The 24,773-nt window shown below is 43.1% G+C and overlaps 1 protein-coding gene across 2 annotated transcripts in view; it reads right to left on the bottom strand.

The window, feature by feature from the left end:
• LOC139336269 (large neutral amino acids transporter small subunit 4-like) overlaps positions 1 to 20,597 on the bottom strand; it is a 28,684-nt gene extending 8,087 nt beyond the window's left edge. The window contains exons 1-8 of one of the 2 annotated variants that reach the window (XM_070970305.1): positions 20,422 to 20,597; positions 17,559 to 17,779; positions 11,516 to 11,720; positions 11,342 to 11,397; positions 11,004 to 11,080; positions 2,667 to 2,759; positions 2,323 to 2,456; positions 1,627 to 1,838 (exon numbers count right to left, since the gene is read on the bottom strand). In XM_070970305.1, the coding sequence (XP_070826406.1) occupies positions 1,627 to 1,838; positions 2,323 to 2,456; positions 2,667 to 2,759; positions 11,004 to 11,080; positions 11,342 to 11,397; positions 11,516 to 11,720; positions 17,559 to 17,718 (937 nt within the window). In that variant the 5' untranslated portion in view covers positions 17,719 to 17,779; positions 20,422 to 20,597. The remainder of the gene's footprint in view (positions 1 to 1,626; positions 1,839 to 2,322; positions 2,457 to 2,666; positions 2,760 to 11,003; positions 11,081 to 11,341; positions 11,398 to 11,515; positions 11,721 to 17,558; positions 17,780 to 20,421) is intronic. The other variant, XM_070970306.1, reaches the window with a different exon arrangement.
• Between the last annotated feature and the right edge of the window lie 4,176 nt (positions 20,598 to 24,773).

Genomic DNA, 24,773 nt, shown 5'->3' with positions numbered 1-24,773 from the left:
CGTTCACATGCTTCAATTACACAAATATAACAATGACAGTACTGTTTTAAGGCTGCCTCTCATCTTCCTTGTATTCAAGAATTCTAAATGTGACTGATTTTTCAGTAAAAACAATTAAGTTAAAGCTGTATTAATTGATTTTTGAGTGCCACAGAAACAGAACAAGCTGAAAACACAATACTGGCATATTGTATTGTCACATTTTGAAGTTGTTGTGTCAAACAGATTCACAAACTCCAGCATTCACTCTCCTTTTAACTATGTTTGGTCTCCACCTGCTCCTGAGGAAAATATTCAGTACTGGCAGTTTGGTGAAAGCTTTTACACATAACAGCTGCTGACTGCAGCTAGAAAAAAGGTCAATGAGATGAGCAAAGCCAAACAAAAAGAGGTTAAAATGTTCTGTAGAGCAAAGTGGTTAGACAGAGGCAGGTGATCATTTTCTGTGGTTTTGTCACCTTTGTTTTGACACCTTTCACATTACACAGCTATTAATTTGAACTGTGCAGCTTTAAATCAAAATATATTTAGCTGATTTAGTATTTCTCCAGCAGAATTAGATTTTTGCTGGCCAGTATTTTGTATTGGCTTTCCATCAGAGTCTGTGACTAGGCCATGAGCTGGATCTCGATTCAAGGTTATGATGTTTTTTAACTTTCAACTCAATCAAATTGTCATTTAAGATCTTATCATGTCTTCAAAATTCTGCTGTCAAATGAGTAACACTGAGCAAGGTTTAATAAAGTACTGACAATATTTGTCAATGAAAGGGTGTTTTTGATATATATGAAGACTTTGGGCTTATGTATTGGAAATATACATGGAAACCAGCTCATTGCTTTAAACATCAGTTTGATTAGTGTACTGAAGATCGTATTATCAGTTATATTATCAAGTATAAAAATATTCATAATATTGAATTTTTGTAAAAACATATTCCCTCGCTCTAATGTGATACTCATAATATTACAGTCATCTGAATAAGAGAAAGAAAAAGCTTCATGTTCTTCCTCAGTGGAGATCTTTATAAAGTGCTCGTATCACTTTTCCTCCACAGGACTGTCATGGACCGTTGTCTGGAGAGCCTTTGTCCGTCACAGAGCTTTCAGACAATCTGGCACACAGAGCTGCTCTCCTGCCCAGTTCATTCACTCAGCAGAATGGCTCTTGAGCTGCTCAGATGAATATTCATAAGTTGGCAAAGGGAAAACAACAAATAGTGGGACTGCTTCTACTCAAGACTGGATCATTTGAGCACACTTACGCTGACTTATCTGTGATTCTGAAAAGCCGCTCTGTTTCACCATTTGGATTTGCTCTTTCTCTCTCTCTCTCTCACACACACACACACACACACATACACACACACACACACACACACACACACACACACACACACACACACACACACTCTCTCTCAGCGCCATGTTGAGGATCCCAGCTTTGATGATCAGATGGCAACAAACACCACAGAAAAAAAGCTGTGAATGGACTCATACCAAGCACCAGATTTTTGATTCAACTTCAGCTTTAAGATTTCCACTTTTTTCCGCTTTGACTTTCACTAACACCTGACAACATATTCCTGACAGTACGGACCATTGGACCTCTTTGTTTCAGACTTACTCTCCTGCTTGGCCTTGCACTTGACCTCCAGGTCGACGGTGGACAGGCAGAGCTTGTTGGCCTCCTGCGTGGCCAGGTCTTTGGGCGGCTGGTACTGCTGCTTTATGGAGTTGCCGACACTGAGACGGCGACCCACGGTGGTCACCTGACGGTAAAACTGCTTCCCTGTGATCTTGTGGTCAAAGCCCAGCCAGCTGAACTTGATCTTCACCCTGAGGGAAAGAGAGGAGAAAGTGAAAGGTGACTGTGAGCACAAAATACAGAGCATGGAGAAAGCGTCAAACCAAAGGAGGATACAAACAGGAAAGAAGGAAAAAAAACAGGAGGGGAATGTTCATGAGGGGAAAAGGAGAGAGACGGTAGGAAAGAAAGGATCCAGGTGATTGAGAGCAAAGCCAGCAGATCATCTGGTTTTATGGTCTTTCCTGTCATTACACAGGGATTTACTGTGCATGTGCGTGTGTGTGTGTGTGAGAGCATGCATGTCTATGCTATCTACATGTGTATATGCGGTAATGCAGTGATCTCTGTGAAGAATGCAGGCTGTCTGGGCTCACTCAGAATCCATTTACAGCAGGTATAACCTGAGGTTAGCTAAAAGCGCTAGTGTGGCTGCTGAACAATGATAGCTTGAGGCCACAGAAATGTTAAATGCCTTTGTGTGAGTGTGAGAGTGACTGTGTCCATCTGTCTTACGTGTAATCCATGTCCTCTGGGCCAGGGAATGGCTCCAGAGGCCAGTTGACGAAGCAGTTGAGGAAGACAAGGCAGGCGCAGGCAGCCCAAACCATCAGGATGGTGATGAAGGTGGCGCCCAGATCATAGATCACCTACAGGCAGGCAGGCGCGCACCCAAACAGACACATCATAATGGAGAATCAATATCCCATTCTGTGGTAGCAGTGTTATTCATTCTGAGTTAATGTTAGATCGTCGTCTTTTAGGAGAAATCTTTATCTGATGAATGAGGACAAATTCATGACTGTTTTGGGGCAACTCAAGACTTTGATGATTGACTGGCTGCACAACTTGAATGTTACCTTGATGCCGGGGAAAGTGACAGCAGAGGAGGCATAGGAGCCAATCATCAGAGCGATGAAGGTCGACCTCAAGTCTCCAAACATGTTTGGGAGCTATGGAGAGCAGAAAGGACAGGTTAGGTTGCTAACTTAGACATAACGCACAGCCAGTCTGTGTAAACACACAAACACGTGATGCCTGAAGACACACTGAAACACAACGGACAATCTGGATTGTGACCTTGTTATAGCATCTGAATATCATTGACATCACTGTGAAACACTGTTAGCCTGGGGCTTCAAGGAGTAAAATCAATTATCCACTTTCGAACACAACATGGAAAAGCACAGACTGGTCTCGAATTTCACTTTGGAAGAAGACAAAAAAGCTTTCTGTGTGTAGTGTGTATGACGTCAGTGCTTTAGTGGTGGAACAAGGTTTTCTTGCCTTCAGCACAATGCTCTACATTATTGACTTGATCGGCTTGATAGGTACGAAGTGCCGCCTCTACTGTCTGCAGCAGGATGTTTCCTGCACTGGTTTCGTTCCAGCATTTGAAGCAGAGCAGAGACAGAAGAGCCTTGCGTAATGACCCTCATCCTTCAACTCCAGACAAAAGCACACAGCGTTCTCAACTAGGGAACAAACAGTAAATAACGTTCTCCGAATAGTCAAAAACACGTGAGAGAGCAACATGTGGCTGAGAGGTTTATGCTCTCTGTCAGTGTGATGTTTAATCTATGCCATCTGGAGAACATATAGTTTTAACATGGAGGGGAGGATATCAAAGTTAACAGCTGTGAATGAGGAAGGAAGTTAAAAATTAGGGTGTAATATTATTGTGGGTCATAAATAGCAAAACTGTACTCAACTGTAACCCCCCCCCCCCCCCCCATTGTACTCATCTGTCCATCCGGCTGCTGTGCTAACCACAGGGGTGCAGCTTGTTAGCTGCTGCTTAAACCCTCTCACCCCAGACAGACGTCACTCCCCAGATTAATTGGACCAAAGGTGACCTACAAAATTCACTACGCCCTGCCATGACATCCAAAATAACAAGAGCCACGAATTCCTACAGTCCTGCTCCACTGTAGCAGCGCTCAACTGGAAGAATCCAGTTATGACACTTTCCAGGAGGAGGCTGACTGACTGACAACACCGGGGGTAAGATGGACGACCTTTGGCCCAGTTTGTGTAGAAGACAGGAGGGGAGACACAAACGACTGGCACAGCTTGTGTCTGCTCAGCAGATTTGGTGTGGTCATGACGAATAAAGGCCCTGAAAGCTCTGCAGTCAACAGGTTCACATTTCCCCAATGTCGCTCTATCACTTCCTGATCCTCTAGCCTGTGATGATGGGTCATTTTTCATGTCCAGTCTTTTGCAAGAGCTCTATTAATGAGAAAATCTTGACTATGCTATGGAGTAAGGGGCTGTATGAAAATGATCACTTTGCACAGATGATAAAACAAGTTGTCCCCATGTAACAATTTAAAACCAATTTGCTCAATTACTTTGACATGTTGTGGAGAGGGAAACATTAACAACCCTGCTGATGGGAGTGATACATGAGGTTCAGTCTCACTCACCACCCCAATAATTTGCACACTCTCTCGTGGTCACAAGTTCAAATGCACAATTTCCCTATTCGCTTCTAGATACAAAGGAAAAAGGCTGCAGTGTGGATGAGCCAGTCCCACTCTGTCATTCACCTCCTTGGCATCTCTCCCACTAATACACCCGGGCTTATTTATTCACTCTGGGAATAGGTTCATTTGGAAGCAGCACTGTTGCCACTGGCAATAGTTTGTGCAAACACACGGGTGAGTGGGAGAAGACAACAAAATCATGTGAGTGAATGGTGCAGTGCCAGAGCAAAAAAAACCTCAAACCGTCTGTTTGTGCAACAGCGTGCCCAAACCAGAATAAAAACCACATCTAGCCCTTGTGATGCTGAGCATCGGGCTGATCCAAGCATTACGTCACGCGGGAGCTTCTCTGGGTTACTAGGTCTGAGTCACAGTCAGCTGCTGAGACCACTGTTTCCTAAAAACATGTCACAAACCGGTTTGTCTGCTAATCATGAAAGAAGAAGTAGGAATTAAAGGACTCAGTAATGTTAGGATAGAGTTAATGTGAGTGTGCTGATGGGAGGAGCAGATAACAGTGTTTTTGTAGGACGAGTCAATAGCACATCAGTCATCAGACAGGTGAGTTTATCACTGTTTAACACCAGAGGACAAAGACCCAGCTGTGCCTTCAGGCGCAACACAACACAACACGCTACTGTCACAAGAAAACAGACATGATGATTGTATAATTGACCCTATAGGTGATATTTAGGAAAACCTGCAAACCTACAAAACTATATTTTCATGTCATGTTCTGGGGAGGAATCCTGCTGTCTTATGCTCAACAAACCCATTAAAAAGTCAGGAGATCATCAGCGTCATGAGGATTAATCCTCTGAGGACCATGAATGTCTGCACCAAATTTCATGGCAATCCATTTCATAGTCGCTGAGACACCTCAGACTGGTCCAGCGTGTCATTCTGCTTTAGTTTTAAAACAAGATTTTCCTTCAGAGAGCAGTGTTAAACTGTTTTGGTGATTTTCTTCATCATCAAATGAATGTATAGCTTATGTGTTTCTCAGTTGTCAAGGTACATAGATCCTTATCAGAGGCATTTCCAGTGGTTGTTTTGGCAATTTCCTCTTGTTCTACCTCATTCAACACAGGCTTTGTTAATCTCCTAAATACTTCTACTTGTCTCCTAACCTTGATTACATTACAAATATAAGAGTCTGTACGTTTATCTCCAGGGGAAGCAGTGAAGGAAAAGACTGAGAGCAGTCATGTGTGTAGATACCTGTTTAAAATAATAACAGGCACCATTGAACTCAGTGCTGCTTCTCCCATGAATGGCTCTTTTGTTAGCACTGTGGTTACAGTGTATCCATGCAGATAGTGGCAGGGTACACACACAGATGGGCTCAGTGTTTTGACAGCCACTTAAGGTCTATTTTAGCTTCAGAGCAGTCACCTGGAGATAAGAGATCAGGGTGGGGTGGCAGGATTTGGTGAGAGGCAGGTGCAGATTTTTTTATGTATTCATCAATAATTGGATGCATTTCAGGGTTTTGTTTGAACAGTATTCAGGTGACAGTATTCAATACAAGCACCACTGTTTTTGTTTAGGATTATGGGTTAACTTGAAAGTGTGCAGGAAGCCAAACTTGAACTGAACTGTTAACTGAAAAAACACGCAAAAAACAAACAGTCAAAATCTCTTTGGCACAATCTAGACATTCAAAGAGTTCTTGGGCTACTGCCAAAAGGTCCTGGAACAATGTAAGTGCTTTTAAATGTCCCTGGATTTACAAATAAAAGAACAGCTTTTGAAAGGGCTTCTCAGAGAACCGTGAAGCTGGGTAGACCCACTGAACTCACTTAACCCAACCTGTTAATTAATAAATGCTGTGCGCCAGCAACTTTGCAAAACAGACACTCGACCTTACTTTCTTCAAATCCTCCGTGGACGCACTGAAATACTGCACTGAACTCTTAAGCTGTGAGAACTAGAGCCTTATGCAATGCATTTTATTTTGTTCAAGTTTGCCTTTTACATGTATTTCTTTATCTGTGTATGCTTTGTTCCTGCTGTTGGAAGGATAAACCTGTCAGAAACCATTTCGTAAATAAAGAAAAAAATGGTAGCATGCTAACATGCTCAACTCGGATGGTGAGTATGGTAAACACCAGACCTGCTAAGCATGAGTATGTTAGCTTTGTCATTATCAGCATTTCGCTCAAAGCACCGCTGTGAGTCTAGGTACAGCCTCAGAACGGCTAGCATGGCTATAGACTCTAGTTAATACTGTTAAATATGTTTTAGTCATGTTTTCTTCAAGCAAACATATGGGCCTGTTAAAACCTGTACAGCATGGATTGATCTTGTTTGGGTGACAGCGCGGAATATTATCAGTGCAGGCAAAGGAGATGAATGCTGTGTACACTGTGCAGCATGTGACCCACTTACACATAATGAGTTATTATCAGCAAGACTGACATCTTTTCCACAGTCTAGGTCCGTCTTACCTTGACCTTTATCTCTTCATCGGGCATATGTTCTGAATGTAATAACATGTAGGCTTAAATGTATTCAGCCATTGTAAGATAAGTTTGAATAAAGTTGTACTGTTCTGTGAATTAACTCAAATCTGACTTACTGCTAACCAGTTTAGATACTCCCTTCGTTAAATGTTCCTCACTTTTTGGCCATCCTGCACTTTTGCACGTGTTTTGTTGGTCAGTCTGGATGAGAGTGTGTGCTGAGTGTTGAAAATGGAAATGGAACAGGCAGAAACTGAGGTGACCAGGAGGCCTAGAGAGTGAGAAAACATGCTGAGCCTGAAGTCAGGCAGAGGGGGGAGGAAAAGAGGAAACTAGACTGAGCCGTTTGAGAGGAAAGAACAGAGAAACGAAAGGAGGAAGAGGGTTTGCTGCAGCAAGTGGAAACTTCAGCTGCCGGACCATTGAGAACCAGCTCTGACCGGTCCTGTTCTGACGCACAGGATAGGACTCAATCCGTCATAAAGAGCAGCCAAGTGGGCTGTATGATTAGCAAACACCAGCTGACGAACACCCCATTGCATACCTCCATCGGCCTGACGTCGTCTTTTACACCCTCCCATTAGGAGTGCAATATTTTTTAAGGCTGAGCTTGATGTATTTTGGAATGAAACCAGCAGACTTTCATGCCAAGAGAAAAAAACAGTGTTTCCACTAGGAGGGTGGAGATGTCTCTGAATGAGTATTAAGACCCCTTTATTTATATTCACTCCAGCGGCACAGAAAACCATAAAACGTGGATCCATCAAGCACCTGGAACAGACATTCACAGCACTACACAAAGCCACATCCACATGGGTCTGATATCAGCGTCTGCCACTCTGGCTGGCTCGGATCTCAAATTACTGAACAACTCTTGACCTTTGGAGTTCATCTTTTTTCCCCACATCTCCCCTCCTTCATTGCATGTGCTCACGTGCAGTAAACAGAGCATATAGTGTTCGTGGTAAAAATAGTCTGCTGATCTTACTCTCATCCTTTCACAGAGTAGAACAAGAAATCACTCCTTGTTTCTCCTTCAGCCAGAACTAAACATTTCAGTCATTAGGGGAGAAATGTGCAGAGCATATTTCTCAGCTAGAAACCACATCAATGGCCAGTTTGTTTACTGTTTCACACAGCGAATCAGTCAGATGATAAGTGGGCCTGTAAGAGTGTTCCCAGATGGTCCAGTGACACAGAAAAAAAGGGATTGAGAACAGAGGAAATAAACATTACAAGGCATCAGAGAGAAAGTAGATTAGGACATCGAGCAGAGCGTCAGACTGGCCAGGAAACAGAGGTGGCTGCAACATGTGCCGAACGAGTCATAGAACAAGAGGAGGAGCTTCGCATCCGCCTGTGGGTGTGGATATGCTGTACTTCTATATGTGTGGATGTAGAGGGGGCCTGTTTCCTGAGAAAGAGGAGAGATTCTCTGTAACATGAAGCTGTTTACATGTACAGAAAGGAAGGAATGAAGAGCAGAGAGGGAATTAAGCACCCAGCCCGCCTCCTCCTCATCTCCTCAGCTTCACTCCCTGTTTTCCATCTCCAGGACACTGAGTGCTGAGTGTGCATCCACAGGAGGGAACGAGGAAGTCAAGCAACGATAGATAAGAGATGAAACAACATGGAAAAGGGGGAGAGAGCCAAACAGTCCACTTTGAGCTCATTAGAGGTAGCAATAAAGGAGGCGAGACAAAGAAAGAGAGCCCAGTGGTGGGTGGAGAGGATAAAGAAATCCCTGGTGCTGGTCCCAGAGGACTAAAAGGCACACAAACAGGGCCGGCGTCACTCTGACCTATGATGCCTGAGATGCTGTGTCACAGCTTTGTACTCCTCGAGAAACGAGCATTACTTACAGGCACTATCTCGCTCTCTCTCTCACACACAAGGATTTCAGCAGGTTTCACCAAAATTAAGACCTTTTTAATACGGAATGGAATGCAATTTAATGCCTGCTTCATAATCACACAGGCAAAGTATTAAAGCATGATGGAAGACCAGCAACAAAAGGCCTAGAATTATTTAATATTATGTCACATTATCACAGCAGTTCAGCCTCTAATCACACACAAAAACCTCCATTTACCTTGAAACACACACACACACACACACACACACACACACACACACACACACACACACACACAAATGCATTCACTGAGGCAGTAGTATAAACAGAACATTTGTCGAGGCCTGCAGAGAGCTGTAACTCAGATCGCTGTGGGTTAGAGGCTCTCCACAGCTAAAACAACACACACACAGACACACACACAGTGCTGACATACAGTAACATACAGTAGTCTTGCATGCACACAAGGCTGTTTTGACAGTTGTGTGTGTGTGCAGGTCCAGCCCCGCTGAAACTGGAGAAGACAAAAACAACCAGGCTGAGACTAAAGGCTGGGGCGTTGGAGGGGGTTGCAGTGGGATGAAACCAGCTGAGCAACTTCTGTGTATTTGTGAGTGTGTGTTTGTGTGTGTGTCAGGGTCCCAGTAGGCAGCCTGAATAGGAAACAGCGAAGCATGGGTGGAGAGACACATGCAAACACACACACTCAGTTCCCCTGTTGCTGCTTCCTGTTTGTCTCCTCAGCGACAGCCTGTCTCTTGGTGTCTTTTGTGATATGTTCAGGCTGCAAGCGACAGTGTCGTAAAGAAATATCCACCACGCATTAACAAGGCAACACGTCAACTGAACAATCCACCTCTGATCTAGCAGCCATGATGCAAATTGTTGATGAATGTACTCTGTCCTTCAATACACACCCTATTGTGCGTTAGAACGATCTGTAGACGTGCACTGTCAACAGACACACAAGTGATCCATGTGTCCTTGGGTGGATGAAATAGTAATGAGGAGAGGTCTTTTTTTGGCACCCAGCCAGAGCAGCAGTGCAGGAGTGAATAATAGATTACTCTCTCTTTTAACCACCCTCTCCCTCTGTGTCTCTCTCACGTGGCGTCTCCTGTGATGCAGCACTTTCTCTGACTGATGAGATCATCCTGACCACTGGCTTTCCTTATCCACTGCATCCCTCTCTCTTCTGTTGTCCACGCATCACTGCTCACCCTTTTCTCCCAGTGGTCTCTTATCAACTGCTCATCCGTCTGTGCCTCCTCATCCATTTTTTCCCATGTTCCCCCTCTCTGATGCCTCTGTCTTTCTGCCCATCTCCTCCCTCTCTCTCTCTCTCTCTCTCTCTCTCTCTCTCTCTCTCTCTGTCTCCACTTACCGCCTCCTTTTGTCCTCTTTCCACCAGTGCCTGATGCTATCACAGTGCTCTAATCCACTCTCCTGCATCTCCTTCTTCTCTCTCTTTTTCTTCCTCCCCACCCGCTCCTCCGTCCATCTGTCATTTAATTTCCCCTCCTAAAATTGGCTTTCTGTCATTCAGTGTTGTCTGCCTCCAGCTGACAATGTTTCTTCTCATCTTTTGACTTGTCAGCTGCTAAATAAAGTAACAGCAAACCTCTTTAAGCTTTTTAGTGTTGAGTCATTAGTGGTCACTAGAAATGCATTTGCTCATCATTGCAAAATAGGTGTGAAAAACTCAATGACTAATAGTAACTAGCTGCAGGTCTTTTTTGACTGGCTGTCCAGCTGACTGCTAACATAACAGCTAGCTAGCTGTAACATCCTGCCAACAGCCAGGCAAAATATGTTGATGTTGTTTGCTCCCAGCTGGTTTTCTACCAGTCACCAACGAACCTGTTTACCTGTGGAATGTGTTTTTGGAGCATTTCACAACTTTCCCAGTCTTTAGTTGACCCTGCCCCAACTTGTTTGAAGCATGTTGCTGCGTCAAATTCAAAATAAGAATATATTTACAAAAATCAAAGTTGATGAGGTCAAACATTCAATACGTTGTCTGAGTATATGTCAAAAAGGATTAGCAAACGATCTCATTCGGTTTGATTTGTCTTACATGGCGACCCAGTTTTTTTTTGGAATCAAGCTTCTATGATATGCTTCTGCTATTTTGGACTCTCCAGGTGTCTGTTCCCTCAAATGTCAACACTGTCAAGATGGTTTGCTACTGGTCCACGGCACAGAGTTGCACATCTAAGTTGACCAAAGTTGAACTCAGCAAAAGCTCAGTGCAGATTTGCTTTGCTTCCTTGGACAAATCCACTGATCACAGCAAATGAGTTTGACCAGTGAAACAAAACATCAACCATAAGAAGCTTCACTCTGAAAATATAAGTGTTGTAATCCTGGTAAAGCTTTCTTACTCACCGTCAGAGAAGTGAAGGTCATGCACATGCCTCCAAAACCGTTCATTGCCAAAGCAAAGAAGATCAGGATAGACAGATCTGTGGGAGGGAGAGCAGATTAGTGACAAATGTGGTTCGTCTGCTGACACAAGGCAACTCCCCCACATCCCATCTGATTGATTAAAGTGTCACTGTTGCATCAAGACACTGTATGTGCCTGTGGGTAAATGTGCTGTACAATATGGCACACCTATGAAAGCAACATGACTGAGAGCAGTGTGTGAGGCAGTATGGCCCCTGAGTGAACATACCATGCTGTTAATACAATGTGTGTGAGATGAAATGTGTAGGTATACTTACTGTTGGGATCACTGGCACCATAGGCAATGAGGAGGCAGGAGAAAGCAAAGCAGGCACTGGGAACACAAAGCAATGGGTATGAATAAGTAACAAATAAACCAAACAGACCATAACTGTCCATCTTCTTATAACATCAAATGGAAAATGGATTTAGATCTTCTTCTCAAGCCTTACCTCCCCAGAAGTCGGAGCTTCCTCGGACCATATTTGTCCATGACGATGCCCATGGGCAGGGTGATGGCAGACAGCAAGAAGGAGCCCACAGTGAAGGCCAGATTCAGCATCTCGTCCTGGTCCTTGCAGATGGGCCAGCCATTCATCTCCAGGTACTCCTCAGATGGCTTAGATGTGTTGGTGAGGTTGAGGCTGGAGCTGTTTTCTGAATGGAGAGGAAAATGAGAGAGTGACGTCAAATAGATGTGAAGTATCAGGTAAGGAAACGCAGAAGTTTAATTGGATGTTTGATCTTAAAGCTGCACACTGCAGCAATACTGGTGATTCCAACATAACATTATCTGCACACAACACGTTGATGCTTTATACCCAGAGGTGGAAAGTAACTGTGTACTTTTACTTTTATACTGTACTAAGGTACAGTTCTGGTACCTGTACATTACTGCAGTGTTTCGTGTACATTAATATTTCTCATTTCTACCACATACATGGAAAATCTTCTGCTTTCCACTACATTTAGTTGACAGCAATAGTTAATGAGTAGCCTACATTTATCTCTACCTGTTCAGTCTAGACTGAAATATCTCAATAACTTTTGGACTTTACAGACATTCATGGTCTCCACAGGATAAATCCTTAGACCTCTAGAGATTCCTTAACTTTCCATCTAGCACCCTCATCAGGTGGACATTTTAATCTGTCTGACACTTTGATTTATGACCAAATGCTAAACTGTTTACAATCCAATCAGCCTCAGCTGTCGTTTGTGTTTAAAACTAATCAGCAAATGCTAACATGCTAAACATTATACCTTGTTATCATCGTCACTGTGAGCATGTTAGCATGCTGAAAAACACAAAACATCGCAATCCTCCTTTGATAAACAGGGTGAAGCTCAGCTTTGAGTTTATTTTTATATGAAACATCTGACATTTCAGAGCTGCACAAACCATCATTTTCTCTGTTCTAGTAATTAGAAGAACCTGCTGACTTGTTGTTCTGGAGGTGATCTCAAATGAAGGCCTGCGTGGTATTTAAAGGGATCTCATATCATGTTGGTCTTGAGATTTGAGCAACATAAGAAATTATCTCCACCCCTCCCTCTCCTAGAGCTGAGCTGCTGATCGAAAAGCCAGAAGACTCATTAAAGGTCAAGTAAACAAACTGGAGGGAAAACAACACAATGCAGGGTAAACAAGCGCCAGAAATAGTCACAGCTGCACCCCTGAGTGGTGGAGGGGAGCTCTCTAACAGTTTCACACAGTCAGATACTGGCTCAGTCTGCCTCCTGCTGAATCACTGGTAAACACAGTCCACAGAGTTCATGTGGACTCTATTTTTGTCTATCTGCTCTATTAGACTGTTGCCTCTGGTGAAACTCTGTCTCTATCAACAGATAGACGGGGGACAGGGGACAGGGGAGGGTTGGGGGAGGAAAACAACTCACTCACCTTGACTTGTTTTTGCCAGGGAAACAATAGGGACAGACTCAGCAGTTAGCACATGTTTAATGTCTGGAGGAGGGAGGGAGGTATAAAGAACTTAGTCATCAGAGAGTGTTTTCTTCATTTCAGTCTTGGGGGCAAGTTGTCAACAGCAGCTAAAGTCCCAGCTGGTCTGATCAACAACAGAACTGAAAATCTGCTTTCCCACTATGGTCTTAAAGGGGTGTGTGATGTTGATTTCTGCCTCTGTTGAGCCAGCTTAAGGTAAAAGGAGGGAGGGGGGAGGCGTTGACGCTGGCCTCGGGGCGAATTTGGAGGAACAACAGGAAGCTATTATGTCATATTAAATGCATCCTAGTGCAGAAAATTGGCCCATGAAGTGTGAGGGTGAAAGGTAATGTGGCTTAATGAACATCTGATGAGTGCAGTGTTGTTTTAATGCTGGTACATACATTCATGAAGGGATGTGCGCGGCCTCAAGCTCGAGAGCGTTACAAAATAAGCAGCTGCAGAAAGGCCTAGTTAGATTTAACATGATAATGATCAGTGGGCTTTTACAAAAGGTCATTCACATCCACCATGATGCATTTCATTTAAATAAACTCTAATCATAGACTGAAGATTGATTCCTTGTATGTGCTATTGTTTTCTCGAATATGGTCGAACACAAACATCTGCATTCAGAAACTCTGACAGTGTCGATGCTAACATGCTGCTCATGTTAAGCAGGTATAATGTTTACCATGTTCATCATCTTAGCTTAGTGTGTTAGCATGCTAACATTTCCTTACACTAAACACAAAGTACAGCTGGGGCTGATGAGAGTGACTTCAGTTTTGCAGGTATGTAGTTATGAATTGGCGAAATTATGGCCTGATGATGACGCTTAACGGAAAGTTAAGGAAAAGTTAGAAGGGAGCATGAATGTTCCACACCCCATAACAATCTACCCAATAGCTGTGAAGCTATTTCACTTTATAAATGTTCCTCTTCTGGGAACAATGAATATCTGTAAAAAAAATATTGTGCCAACTCATCCAGCAGAAGTGAACATATTAGACTGCATACAGAGGCATTAGGGTTTATCCTCCAGGGATCATGAATGTCTGTATAAAATTTCATCCCAATACTTGCTGACGTATTTCAGAGTGGGCCAAAGAGCTGGAACAACCATTGTATTGTGGCTGAAATTCAAAAATATGGGCATCAGTATCAGCGTTCAAAAGCCTTTTGTGATCAAACCGCTCAGTCAATATGAAGATGTGCGTTCTACCCTCTCAGACTGCTATTTGAGGTGCAGTAAGTGCTGACTGTTGGGAGTAACTGAAGATAGCAGCACTGGTCCCCCAGCGGCCTTGTCTGCTGACTAATCAAATGGCTGCAGCAAACCAGAGTCAATAAGGGAAGAGCCCCAACCAAATACGCACACACGCACGTGCACACACAGGCAAATATACTCGCGGGTATAAAAGCTGACTTGAGCTTCTGTGAAAAGTTGATCCTGATGGACCTCACTGTGTGCTCACTGGACACCTGCTAATCCTCAGAGGGTGTTTCTCATTCATGTCAACACGTTTGGGTATACGTTTTGCCAAATTTGGCTTTTTTATGGCCCCCTTATCTTCTATAAGTGTCTCCTATACGTGCAGCTGATGTCAAACAGACTCACCTCCTACAGAGTCAGCTGGTTTAATGATTACTAGAGTGTAACAACAGCTTTGTTTCCTTGGCTTCAAAGTGATCCGTTTATTTACCTGCAGACAGCACCCCAACACACAACTCACCCTGATTATCAACACACTGACAGGAGAGCAATCACAGAGGATGTTAGGAGGAATGATGCAGTCAGATCCTCGTCCATGAAATAGTGGTTATATCAATAAATAAGTAGCAGGTGGTGATCTTTCAGATAGAGGCTCTGCTCCAGGTGATTACAGGCTGCTTATATAAGGATACAGTCATTCTTGTGTAAAGGTTATGGGGTCAAGTGATGGGGCAACATGAAACACACAAGTGGATACACACAGAGCATTTACGAAGACAAGACATGAATTAACGATTCTTATTTTCAAGCCCCTTCAGCTACTCAAATCCATCACGGTTTTCTTTTGGCAATGACATACACACATTCTCTTCACACTGACCACAAACAAGCTTTTCCAGTGACAGAGCAAACGGAATAAAAACACATTTTATCTCTAGAAACAACCAAGAATGCAAGACAAAGAACTGCGTTGACAGACCTAGTCCAGAGACAAAGGGAGGTGAAAGCAGTCAATCGGTTAAGTTGAGGAACACGTTTCTCTTTCCGCTGCGTGACAAACAGATATGCTTCACACCACCAGAGCAACCACAACCTGACTATGGAGGAGCAGGCTGTGCTGAACTGATGAACAACAGTTTCACTAACACAAGGAAGACACGCTCTTGAGAACAGAGCCACAGTGTACAAAGAAAGAAACTGTGAACTTTTTTATAGGAAGTTGGATTGTTCAAAAATATACACGCTCATTAAATCTAAACAGGGAGCGTGCAGGACAAATAACCCATGCACAGACTTGATATACAGCGTCTCCAGAACACCATATCTGTTGTGGCTGTCATTGTAAATCATCAGACGTGCCACCTGGTGAAATTCCTCCACACATTCTGGGACGGTGCTTTGTTCCCTTAGCCAAACAGTGGACTGCCTTTACAGTATGCAGAACAATTGTAGTCTGGGTTTTGGGTTCTCATACTCATATTCATACTAAAATAATGTGATAGACAGCACTCTCCACTACCAATGTCAAAGCACAAAATGTTTTTAGAAGACTGTTGCTCATTCCTGCAGTAGAGCTCAGACACTTTGAAAATCTATGTCAAGAAACAGCGAAGAAAGCCCTTACAAGGACACTTTATGCTGCTTTCTCCTCTCTGTTTCGTGTTAGATGTCTTACAGAGGACCCAAATGCAAGGACATGCACAAAACAGCAGCCGCACCATCTTGACCTGATTTCAGACTTCTCAGCCGTACAAGTAGACATCAAAACGCCAGATTTAACACCACTTAGCAGGTCAGAAAGCTGCAACAAGAAATTGGAGAACTGAGCTGAGTCAATGACAATAGAGGCCTAATCCAATCAGATAAACAGGCTCCCCTCACAAACATTAATGGATCATCAGCTTTCATTCACAGCAGATCACACAATGCTGTATCCACTGATAGGCTGACAAAGGGGACGATCTACAAGCAGTTCATACAGACGTACAGTGACAATGACAGTGCGCTCAGACAGAGTCATGTGATAGTGTGAGAAGGACAAAACCATTAAAGGGCTTCATATGCACAAATTAACCCTGCGAGGCTTTCATCACTGCTCCTTCATGGGATATAGAGAGAAATAAGCAGACAGAGACACAATCAGAGGATCAAAGGGACGAAGTCAGAAAAGGGCCTGTGTGATAATCACTGTGGAGAATGAAGGGATGAATGTCGGTTTGTTGTGCAGGAGCCCTTCATGGCTGCTATTGAATCTTGTTCAGAGTCTGCCTGCCTCTGGCATATTGACTTGTTTTCCATGAGGAAATCCAAACTGTTGGATCAATCAGTGTGTTTGCTAATATGCAGCTAGTGGCTCATCCCAAAGGTTGCTGTCCTGAGTGGACAGAACACTTTCATAATATGAAGAAGCAATGGGGAATATGGAGAGGCTGGGGCTGTTTCAAACGTGAAACCTCAGCACTTCCTGAAAAAGATCGTTTGTTTGTCCTTAAATCTCCATAATTCCATCACACCCATTCAGCGAAAACTACCCTGGGGTGTTGCAATCAGCCTGTTGAAAGCTTTTGGTTTCTCAGCAGCTCAGAGATACTCATTCAAGGTCGTCTCATTAATGTCCCATTGAAACTCTGATTACATCCACAAAGCCCTGAATGAGGCTGCTTGAAAATACTGGAAGCAAACAGGACTGTTAGTGCTTCAGAGGAGCTAAATGTGGCTTCTTTGTATGACAAATGTGTTCATGTTAGAAGCAGCAGCAGTAAAGGTAGTGGTAATACTAAGACTGACAATTGCAGTTTCTAATATGATCAACCAAAATACATGTAATTTATCCCCTTTATCATATAAAACTCTAAGAGTGCCAGTGCAACAACGTAATAATGCTCCATTACAAATAAATTCATTAATTCATTCAAAATCCTGATTAGATAGGAGTACAGAAGTATTATGAGTTGTTTATATTGTACCTACAGTATAAAAAGTAAAAGTTCTGGTTCTGCAGTAAAATGTCCTTTGTGACTGATGAATTATTATGTCTCTAATTATGTCTCAGATGTCTGAAATGTGACAAGGGACCCCTGAGGTGTCATAAACCAAAAAGATTGGGAGCCACAGGCTGTGTTTTATAAGATTATTATGAATGTGTTTTCATGTGAAATTGTATTCTGGAAAGTTATCAGTAACTATAGCACGTGAACATAGTGGAGTAGAAGTGTAAACATTACTTTCCACTATTAATGGGGTCAAACAATCTGTTCTGTTGTTCTGCTGTCAGCTAAAACTCCTGAAATTCACCCATTCCCTGCCTCTCCTTTGTTAAATGAAGCTGACTCACCTGGCCCTTGGCACAGGTAGGAGTAGAAGCCCTCAGACTTGAGCATGATGAGCAGAGATCCCCAGCCCAGCAGCACAGCAGAGAAAAGCAGGTTCTCGATGACCGCCGTCACCGCCATCCACCAGCGGCGGGAAAAGGCTGTGGCTAGGGTGGGCGCCATCTCAGCGGGTCGCAGGAAGCACTTCACTGGCCTGACTGGAGGTGAGGGAGGCTGCTGGAGCCTGCAAGACAAGACGAGAGGAGAAGATTATCATGATATAAAGGATTGTTGTGTGGTGAAATATCACAAAAGACAGAAAAATCATGGTAGATAGTGTGTGATGCTAATGATTCATTGATCACTTTGGTGCTCACTGGGAACTGTAACTACAACAGATATGATCATAAACTATAAACAAATTTTTCACCATTGTATGTACATAATAATCATATATTTACACATCTTTGTTTGGATTTGTTGTCTTTGTTTTTATCTGGAAATCTGTTTATTTCCTCCTGAAAACTGTTCTTGAAACTGTGTGCACGCGCACTGACAGTATGTTTAAACCTGGCTCCTTGCATGTGTGTACATATACAATAGGCCCACTTGACGAACAAAGCTGATTCTGATTCAGAGTTGCTTGATTTCTCAATAACTTGTTTTGGATGACTGTCTGGGCCGGGGCCATGTTCATTTCTTTGTTCTGGTCTGATGATGACGGTGATAGTCTTCAGGAACGCGACATAAACACAAAACAGCTGAGGCCGTGGTGCAAACACCATCCTATAAATATTAAAAGCGCCCGCCCCCTGATGTCGTTAATTGGCTTGAGGGTTTTACAGTTCCTCTCCTATTGGCTGCTAGTGACATAGCATGTGCAGCAACTACACGTGAGGTTGATGTTGCATTCAGCGCCTGTGGGGAAATAACTAAGACGGGTATTACTGACAAAAAATGTTGTTTACGTAGAGCTTTTACATAAAGCATCAACTGAGAGGTTACGGGCTTGGTTCTAGGACCCAATTCCCAAATTCAGCAACCAGCTTACTAAATCTCTTTGTCAACAAATCACACAGATTACAAAAAAATATCTGTATCCTAATTACTTTGGTTGTAAATTCATCGACAGAAAACGACTACATGCTGGATGTGTGTATGAAAACAAAAACAAAAATGTTAACTGTTAAAATAGATATGAGTTTGACGAAGCTGCTTTGGTAAGAAAAACAAACAAAAAAAAAACGAGTGTGTATTCCCTGAAAACTCTACTGCAAGTGAATGCAGCGTGAGTTTCAGCCGGTTCGAACCAGCGCGGCGCGAGACTCTCAGTGTCGTTTGGCTGTCAGCGCTCGCGCTGCTGCACATCCGCTCAAATGCTCTTTCTGCTGTACTGAAACGGTGAAGACCTGCACCAGTTAGGCTGATGACAGTATGATCAAAACAAACAAACACTAGACATAAAGAAAAGTCGTGAATCGTGTGTTGCACAAAGTGTTGAACAAAAAATATCTCGACCCTGTCTTATGGTTTTGGATGTTTTTGTCTGAACAGGGACTTAATGTCACTCATCGCCCCCAGCACCGAGGACCATAAAAAATAAAGATGCCATGGCGCTCACAGTCCGGACCTCACTTGGATTTTGTGTGTTTTTAGCATCTGATCAACGGATCATCGCACTGTGAACAATAAGACTAAGTATGTTGCGGTGAATGAAGAGCAGCGCTGGAACTGGTCTGAACTGGACTGAAATCATCCGCACAATACACCCCCCACCACCTCCACCAACCCCACTCTGCATCTACAGCCACCTCCTCGCGTAGAGTCAAGTTAACCAGAACAAAAGAAAGGAGTTCCGGTTGGTAGTTTCAAAATAAATGACTGTTTTACACCATTAACGAAGGTCAACGCTACTTTGAAGTTTGTACCACAATAATCAAGAGAAAAAGATTATACAGTAAACAGAAAATTACATGTAAAACTGTACAAAGGCGTAAATCTCACCACAACATGCATCAGCAGGGCTACATTTTTTCAACAAAAATGATGAATGTCGACGATGCAGGACGATTGACGTTATTTTAATAAACCGACACCTGAGTGAGACAGACACACGTCCTGAATACTTAAGAAACTGTCGTGAACATATCTGTATGCTTTTATCTTGATGGCAATTTCTGACCTTTTCCGGAAAGATTTCGCAGACCTTCACGCGCATCAATGCAAGAGGCGCTCAGCTGTTCAGTATCAACAACAGTGCGGGGAATTAAGATAATGCTGCTGAAACAAAGACAGTTAACTAAAAGCCAACTGGACACAAAAAGCTTCCGGACAGAAGAGCCGCAGCTGGTGCTCTGCTGCCTCACAAATGAGATCCAGCGGGTTTTCCTCTACAAATGAAATCCTAACTTTCATTCAGCGCTGGAAACGCGCTCGACTGTCTCTGTGTCGAGTAACATAAAGAGACACAGAGAAAGTCATCGGTGATGACAATAGAGGAATCTATTACAATCCACCTTCATGTGATCCAGTCGGAATAAGATTTGTCTGTTTGTGAGCTAAACGCTCAGAATTGACACAGTGATCAGAGGAGGAGGAGAAGGAGGAGGAAGAAGAAGAGACTGAGCGGATAAAAACACTGATAGACTTAAAGTTGAAAACAGCGCTGCAGGCTGTTGCAGCTTCAGTTTCCTCTCTGCAGCCATTGAGCGCAGAGAAACACGGACAGGAAAAGGCTCAGAGTCGACAACTCTCTGCTGCACAATGATACCTGACATAGAGTGTGTCATTGAGATATGGTGAATCCTGATATGAAACGCGCCCAAATATGAGTCAGCCTCTCCTCCGGTGAAGTGCAGTGTGGAGCATCCTTGGTGCGGAGCCTACCTGAGTCTGTGGATTCAGGGACAATAGAGCCGCTCCGTCCTCACGCAGATCTGCCTCTGCACGTCCAAACGTCCCTCGGTGACAAACACACAGAGCAGCGGTGCGGATTCACATGTGGGGAGTCTCTTTGGTTTCTTTGAATCCCTGTTTCTCCTCTCATCCCTCATCGCTGCTTTATAGCGGCGCAGAAGCGGTGCACAAACAACACCGGCTGCCCATTGGCTCGTGGCTGAGCTAGAGACCAGCCGCAGCCAATCAGAGCGCGACAATATTACATGTGTTTTGTTTCTCAATACTAAAAATTTGTTGAGGAAACAGTTGGCCTGTTTGGACACAGACAGAACAGCTGATAATTATGGGACACAAAAACAATGTAGTCGGCCTGACAACAGAGAAGCGCGTTTAATTATGGAGCTGTTTGAAAGCTGAACACAAAGACTTAAAGCAGAGGGCGGATGGAGAGTGTTAACTCTAAGGTAGTTCTGATGTTTTCCGTGTTTTTCAATGTCATTGACAGTGAATACACTCCTAAAGTAGAGAAATAACACGATTATTTAGGCTAAAACTCTTTGGAGATTGTCCAGTTCTGCCATGAGGCACTTCCAAACAAGAGAAAGAGTCTGAGTCTGCATTAAAAGTGTCGAAACCTCAGTGGGATCTTTGTTCTGATTTGATCACACAGCCCATGACCTGCCACCCAGTGGAGCCCTGGTCCTCGTTGTCTGTGTGGGACAAATATCTATAGGGTTTAAATAAACACTGCTGCCGCACCTACAGTCTGTACAGACTAAATCCTGCCGTCAGCATGTGAGGTGACTCACTGTTTGCTTCTAGCCAGAAACACAGAAGAGAAGGGTTCACTTGGTCCAGAGGACAGCTGAAAACAAAAACCTCTGGCTGGGGTCGTCGCACCGAGGGCGACACCTAGTGGCTGCTTCTGTCTACTGTGGTTTAATACTGAGTACTGTCTGCTGCGTGGTGCTGAGCAGGCAGCCTGCTGTGGGTTTTAAAAGCTTTTCTTTTCTTCCTCTGAAAACAGCTGCTGAAAACGACGCTATGAGAGTGGGCCAAAGCAGAAAGCTGAGCCCAGGCAGGTAAAATTCACCACACAGGTCAGAAAAGCTGATTCGGATGCACACTCAGGTGATAACTCCAGGTTTATCACTATGAGCGGCCTCTTTCACTTTCATTTGAATAATTGTTTTAATAAACATATAGATACCAGTATTCACCCTAAAATCAAATGATTCACATTATGGGGACAGGGCATTTGTCCCCTCCCCTGATTGGGCTGTAGCCAGTAGCCAGGTCAGAAGTATATTTAAGAGCCATACCATTTATGGCCTTGCAAACCAAGGAGTACCAGAAGTAATGCTTTGACATCACGTCTATACTGTGAAGTGTTTTCAGTACAAGTGTAATGAGCTGAATGGCTGCAGCATTCTGGAGCCATCCATTGTCTTTTTTGGCAAGTCCTGCAAAAAGGGCATTACACTAATCTAATCTGCTGGAGATGAATGCATGGATCAATTTTTCCAAGTCAATAATAACACCCAGGTTTTGGACTCGCTCGCTGTGCTTCAGAGAAAAAGATGATAACATTAATACAACCTCCTGCGTTCGTAATTCTTTGGATGGACTATGAGAATTTCAGTTTTTTCTTTGTTTAACTGTAGTTTTGAGGCATCCAGTGGCTGATGTCATAGGTGCATTTGACATCTCATTTATGGGACTGAGGTCGTCCAAGGACAGTGAGACATCCAGCTGTGCAGCAGCAGCAGCACCAGCAGCAGATAATAACAGCTGACTCTTGGTGAAGAGATGCAGAGAAAGTCCTTCCTTTTAAGCCACTGAAGGTTCAGATAAGTCAGAAAGGATAGATTCACCTTTGTGAGACATGAAAGTACTAGTTTGTCCTGCAAGTAAACTCGTGATATTCACCTGACAAGAGGAGTTCAGCAGGAATTGACCTGGTGAGATTTAGCAGATTATCAACTGAATGAATGAATATTTACCTGCAGCTCCACTTTTTATCATTTCTGTTCAGCCCATCAGTGGGATCTTTTTAGCATCCTCACCTTTTCCCCAGTCTTCCAAGGAGCTTTGTGCAACAGAGCTGAAGTTGTCCATCATCTCATCACATGAAGACATGGTGGGCAGTGTAGGTTTTGTGTATTCAGAAACAAACATATGTGAAGTATTGACATGTATGAAACGCTCTGGGTGCACAGGTCATATGAAAAAGGATGCAAAAATGGTCTAAAACTGCAGCATCCAGAGCTGCAGTCACTGTTATATTGAGGCCTGTAGAGAGAAGCAGGTCGAGGCTGTGTCCTTGTTTATGTGCGGGCCGGCAACGTGCTGTGAAAATTCAGAAGGAAAGACTTCCACGCCAAAGATCACAATGCAGTCACAGTCAACAGAAATGTTTGACAGCAGCTCAGCCAATTCATCTAGAAGACCCTTTCTGAGGTGATGGAGGTGACACACTGTAAGGAGCAAGTTAGGAAATTCAATGTAACAACTATAGCAAGGAAATCACAAAGAGTTTTACAGTTCTAGCAGTCAGCAGAGGGCGCAGTGGAGGCGTAAAGGTATCAGCTAATGTATTTAAAGTACCAAAAGTACACATACACAGAACTGGGTGATTTAGTGTTAGATATCTGTGGATTATCATTTCTCATATACAGCATTTTAATGTTCTTTGAGCTAAATATACTGTATATATACTATTTGTTTAATCCAGAACAATATTATAGAACCTGCAAAGACACAAGCTGTCAAATAAATGCAGTGGATTAACAGTATAGTTGAATCAAATGGAAATACTCAAGTAGAGTAGAAATACTTCAAAACTGTACTTAGCAGACACAGACCCAGGGGCCCAAGGGTCAGAGGGGCCCTAAGCCAGAGCCTCTTTATGAAGGGTCTGTTACTACTGTTACTCTTCGAATAGGCAGTGGACTCAGTCTGAAGTGGGGATGATGAAATCTCATATTCTTTATATAAATTGCTGGTGAATAATTATTAGCTTTCTAGAAGGAAATGGACAACCTTCTGACTTTAATCTAGGTTGTTTTTTTATTTTCTTTGCAATAATCATCTCATTAGCATTTTTCTACAATAGACAGGTAGATAGCTTCATCGGACACACAAACAACAAACAAGGAAAAAATGAAAAAATAAAGCACAAACAACCATTCGTCAGTTTGTATTTACTGTTCAAATTTATTCCTCAAATCTTTAGTATCTTATCTCTTAGTGTGAAGGTTTAATTATACATTGGTGAGGTGCGTACAGTAAGTCAGGACTCTTAACAGGAGTGCATTTGTAAATCAATAGATAGACTTGGATTTGGTTTGAATAAAGTTTATACACACAGAGGGAGGAGACCTTTAGGTGCTGCTGGGAAATGTTAAGAAATGGCCTGACAACCGTCGTCAGCCAGAGACTGGACTCTGTCACAGAGGTATTTCTCTTAGAACTCCACACAAATCCGCTGCATTGCTATCCAACAAGGCACATGAACAAGTTTGCGTTAACAAACAATACTAGAAGCTCTTTCTCCCAAATTGTTTCACATCAAACCTCACTTGGCTTGAATCTCTCATTTATAACACACAACATGAACTGTACATATAGATCTCCATCCTGAAAAAACAACAGAACATTCAGAGGCAACATAATAATATCATAGAAATCAACACAGAATCACTAGAAATCAAAAGGGTCTTTGGCTAGTTCAGTTTAAGTGCAGTCGCACAGTTCTGCCTTGGCTTATTGCACCCAAAGCCACGAAGAGAAAGAGTTCTGTCACTGAGCGAGGTTTGGAGAAAAGAAAAAAAAAACAAAAAAACTTGGAAACATTTTGGAGCTCCTCTCAAAAGTTTTCAAAACCACCACTTTTTCAGCATCAGTCTTTGGTCAAAGTCAGGTTTAAACAGACACATGCTTACTGTAGAACTGGTCTGCTGGAGGCCTTTAACCTGAAGTGGGGTGATTACTTCTATATGAAAACACAACTGTTTCACTGCTGTCATGAGTCTGAATGAAGACTTTCAGCGTCCATGACAATTTAGATGCTATTTCAGAGGTTTTTCTACCCTGAGAAGGACAGAAGTCTGGAAAGAACTTGAGATTTCTGGCACTAAAGGAAAAGTCTGACCTTTTGGGGAATTCACTAATTTGCTTTTTTGTCGACAATGAGATGAGAAGATCAACACAACCTTCATATCTGTGCATTCAATATGAAGCTACAGCCAGCAGATGGCTGTCATGGTTTAGCGTAAAGACTGCAAACAGCTGGCTCTGCTCGAAGGTAACACAATCTGCCTTCCAGCACCTCGAAAACA

The sequence above is a fragment of the Chaetodon trifascialis genome, chromosome 9 (assembly GCF_039877785.1).
Source record: "Chaetodon trifascialis isolate fChaTrf1 chromosome 9, fChaTrf1.hap1, whole genome shotgun sequence".
NCBI lineage: Eukaryota > Metazoa > Chordata > Actinopteri > Chaetodontiformes > Chaetodontidae > Chaetodon > Chaetodon trifascialis.
Note: the sequence above shows the minus strand (reverse complement) of the source record. Positions and strands in the feature narration are given on the sequence as shown.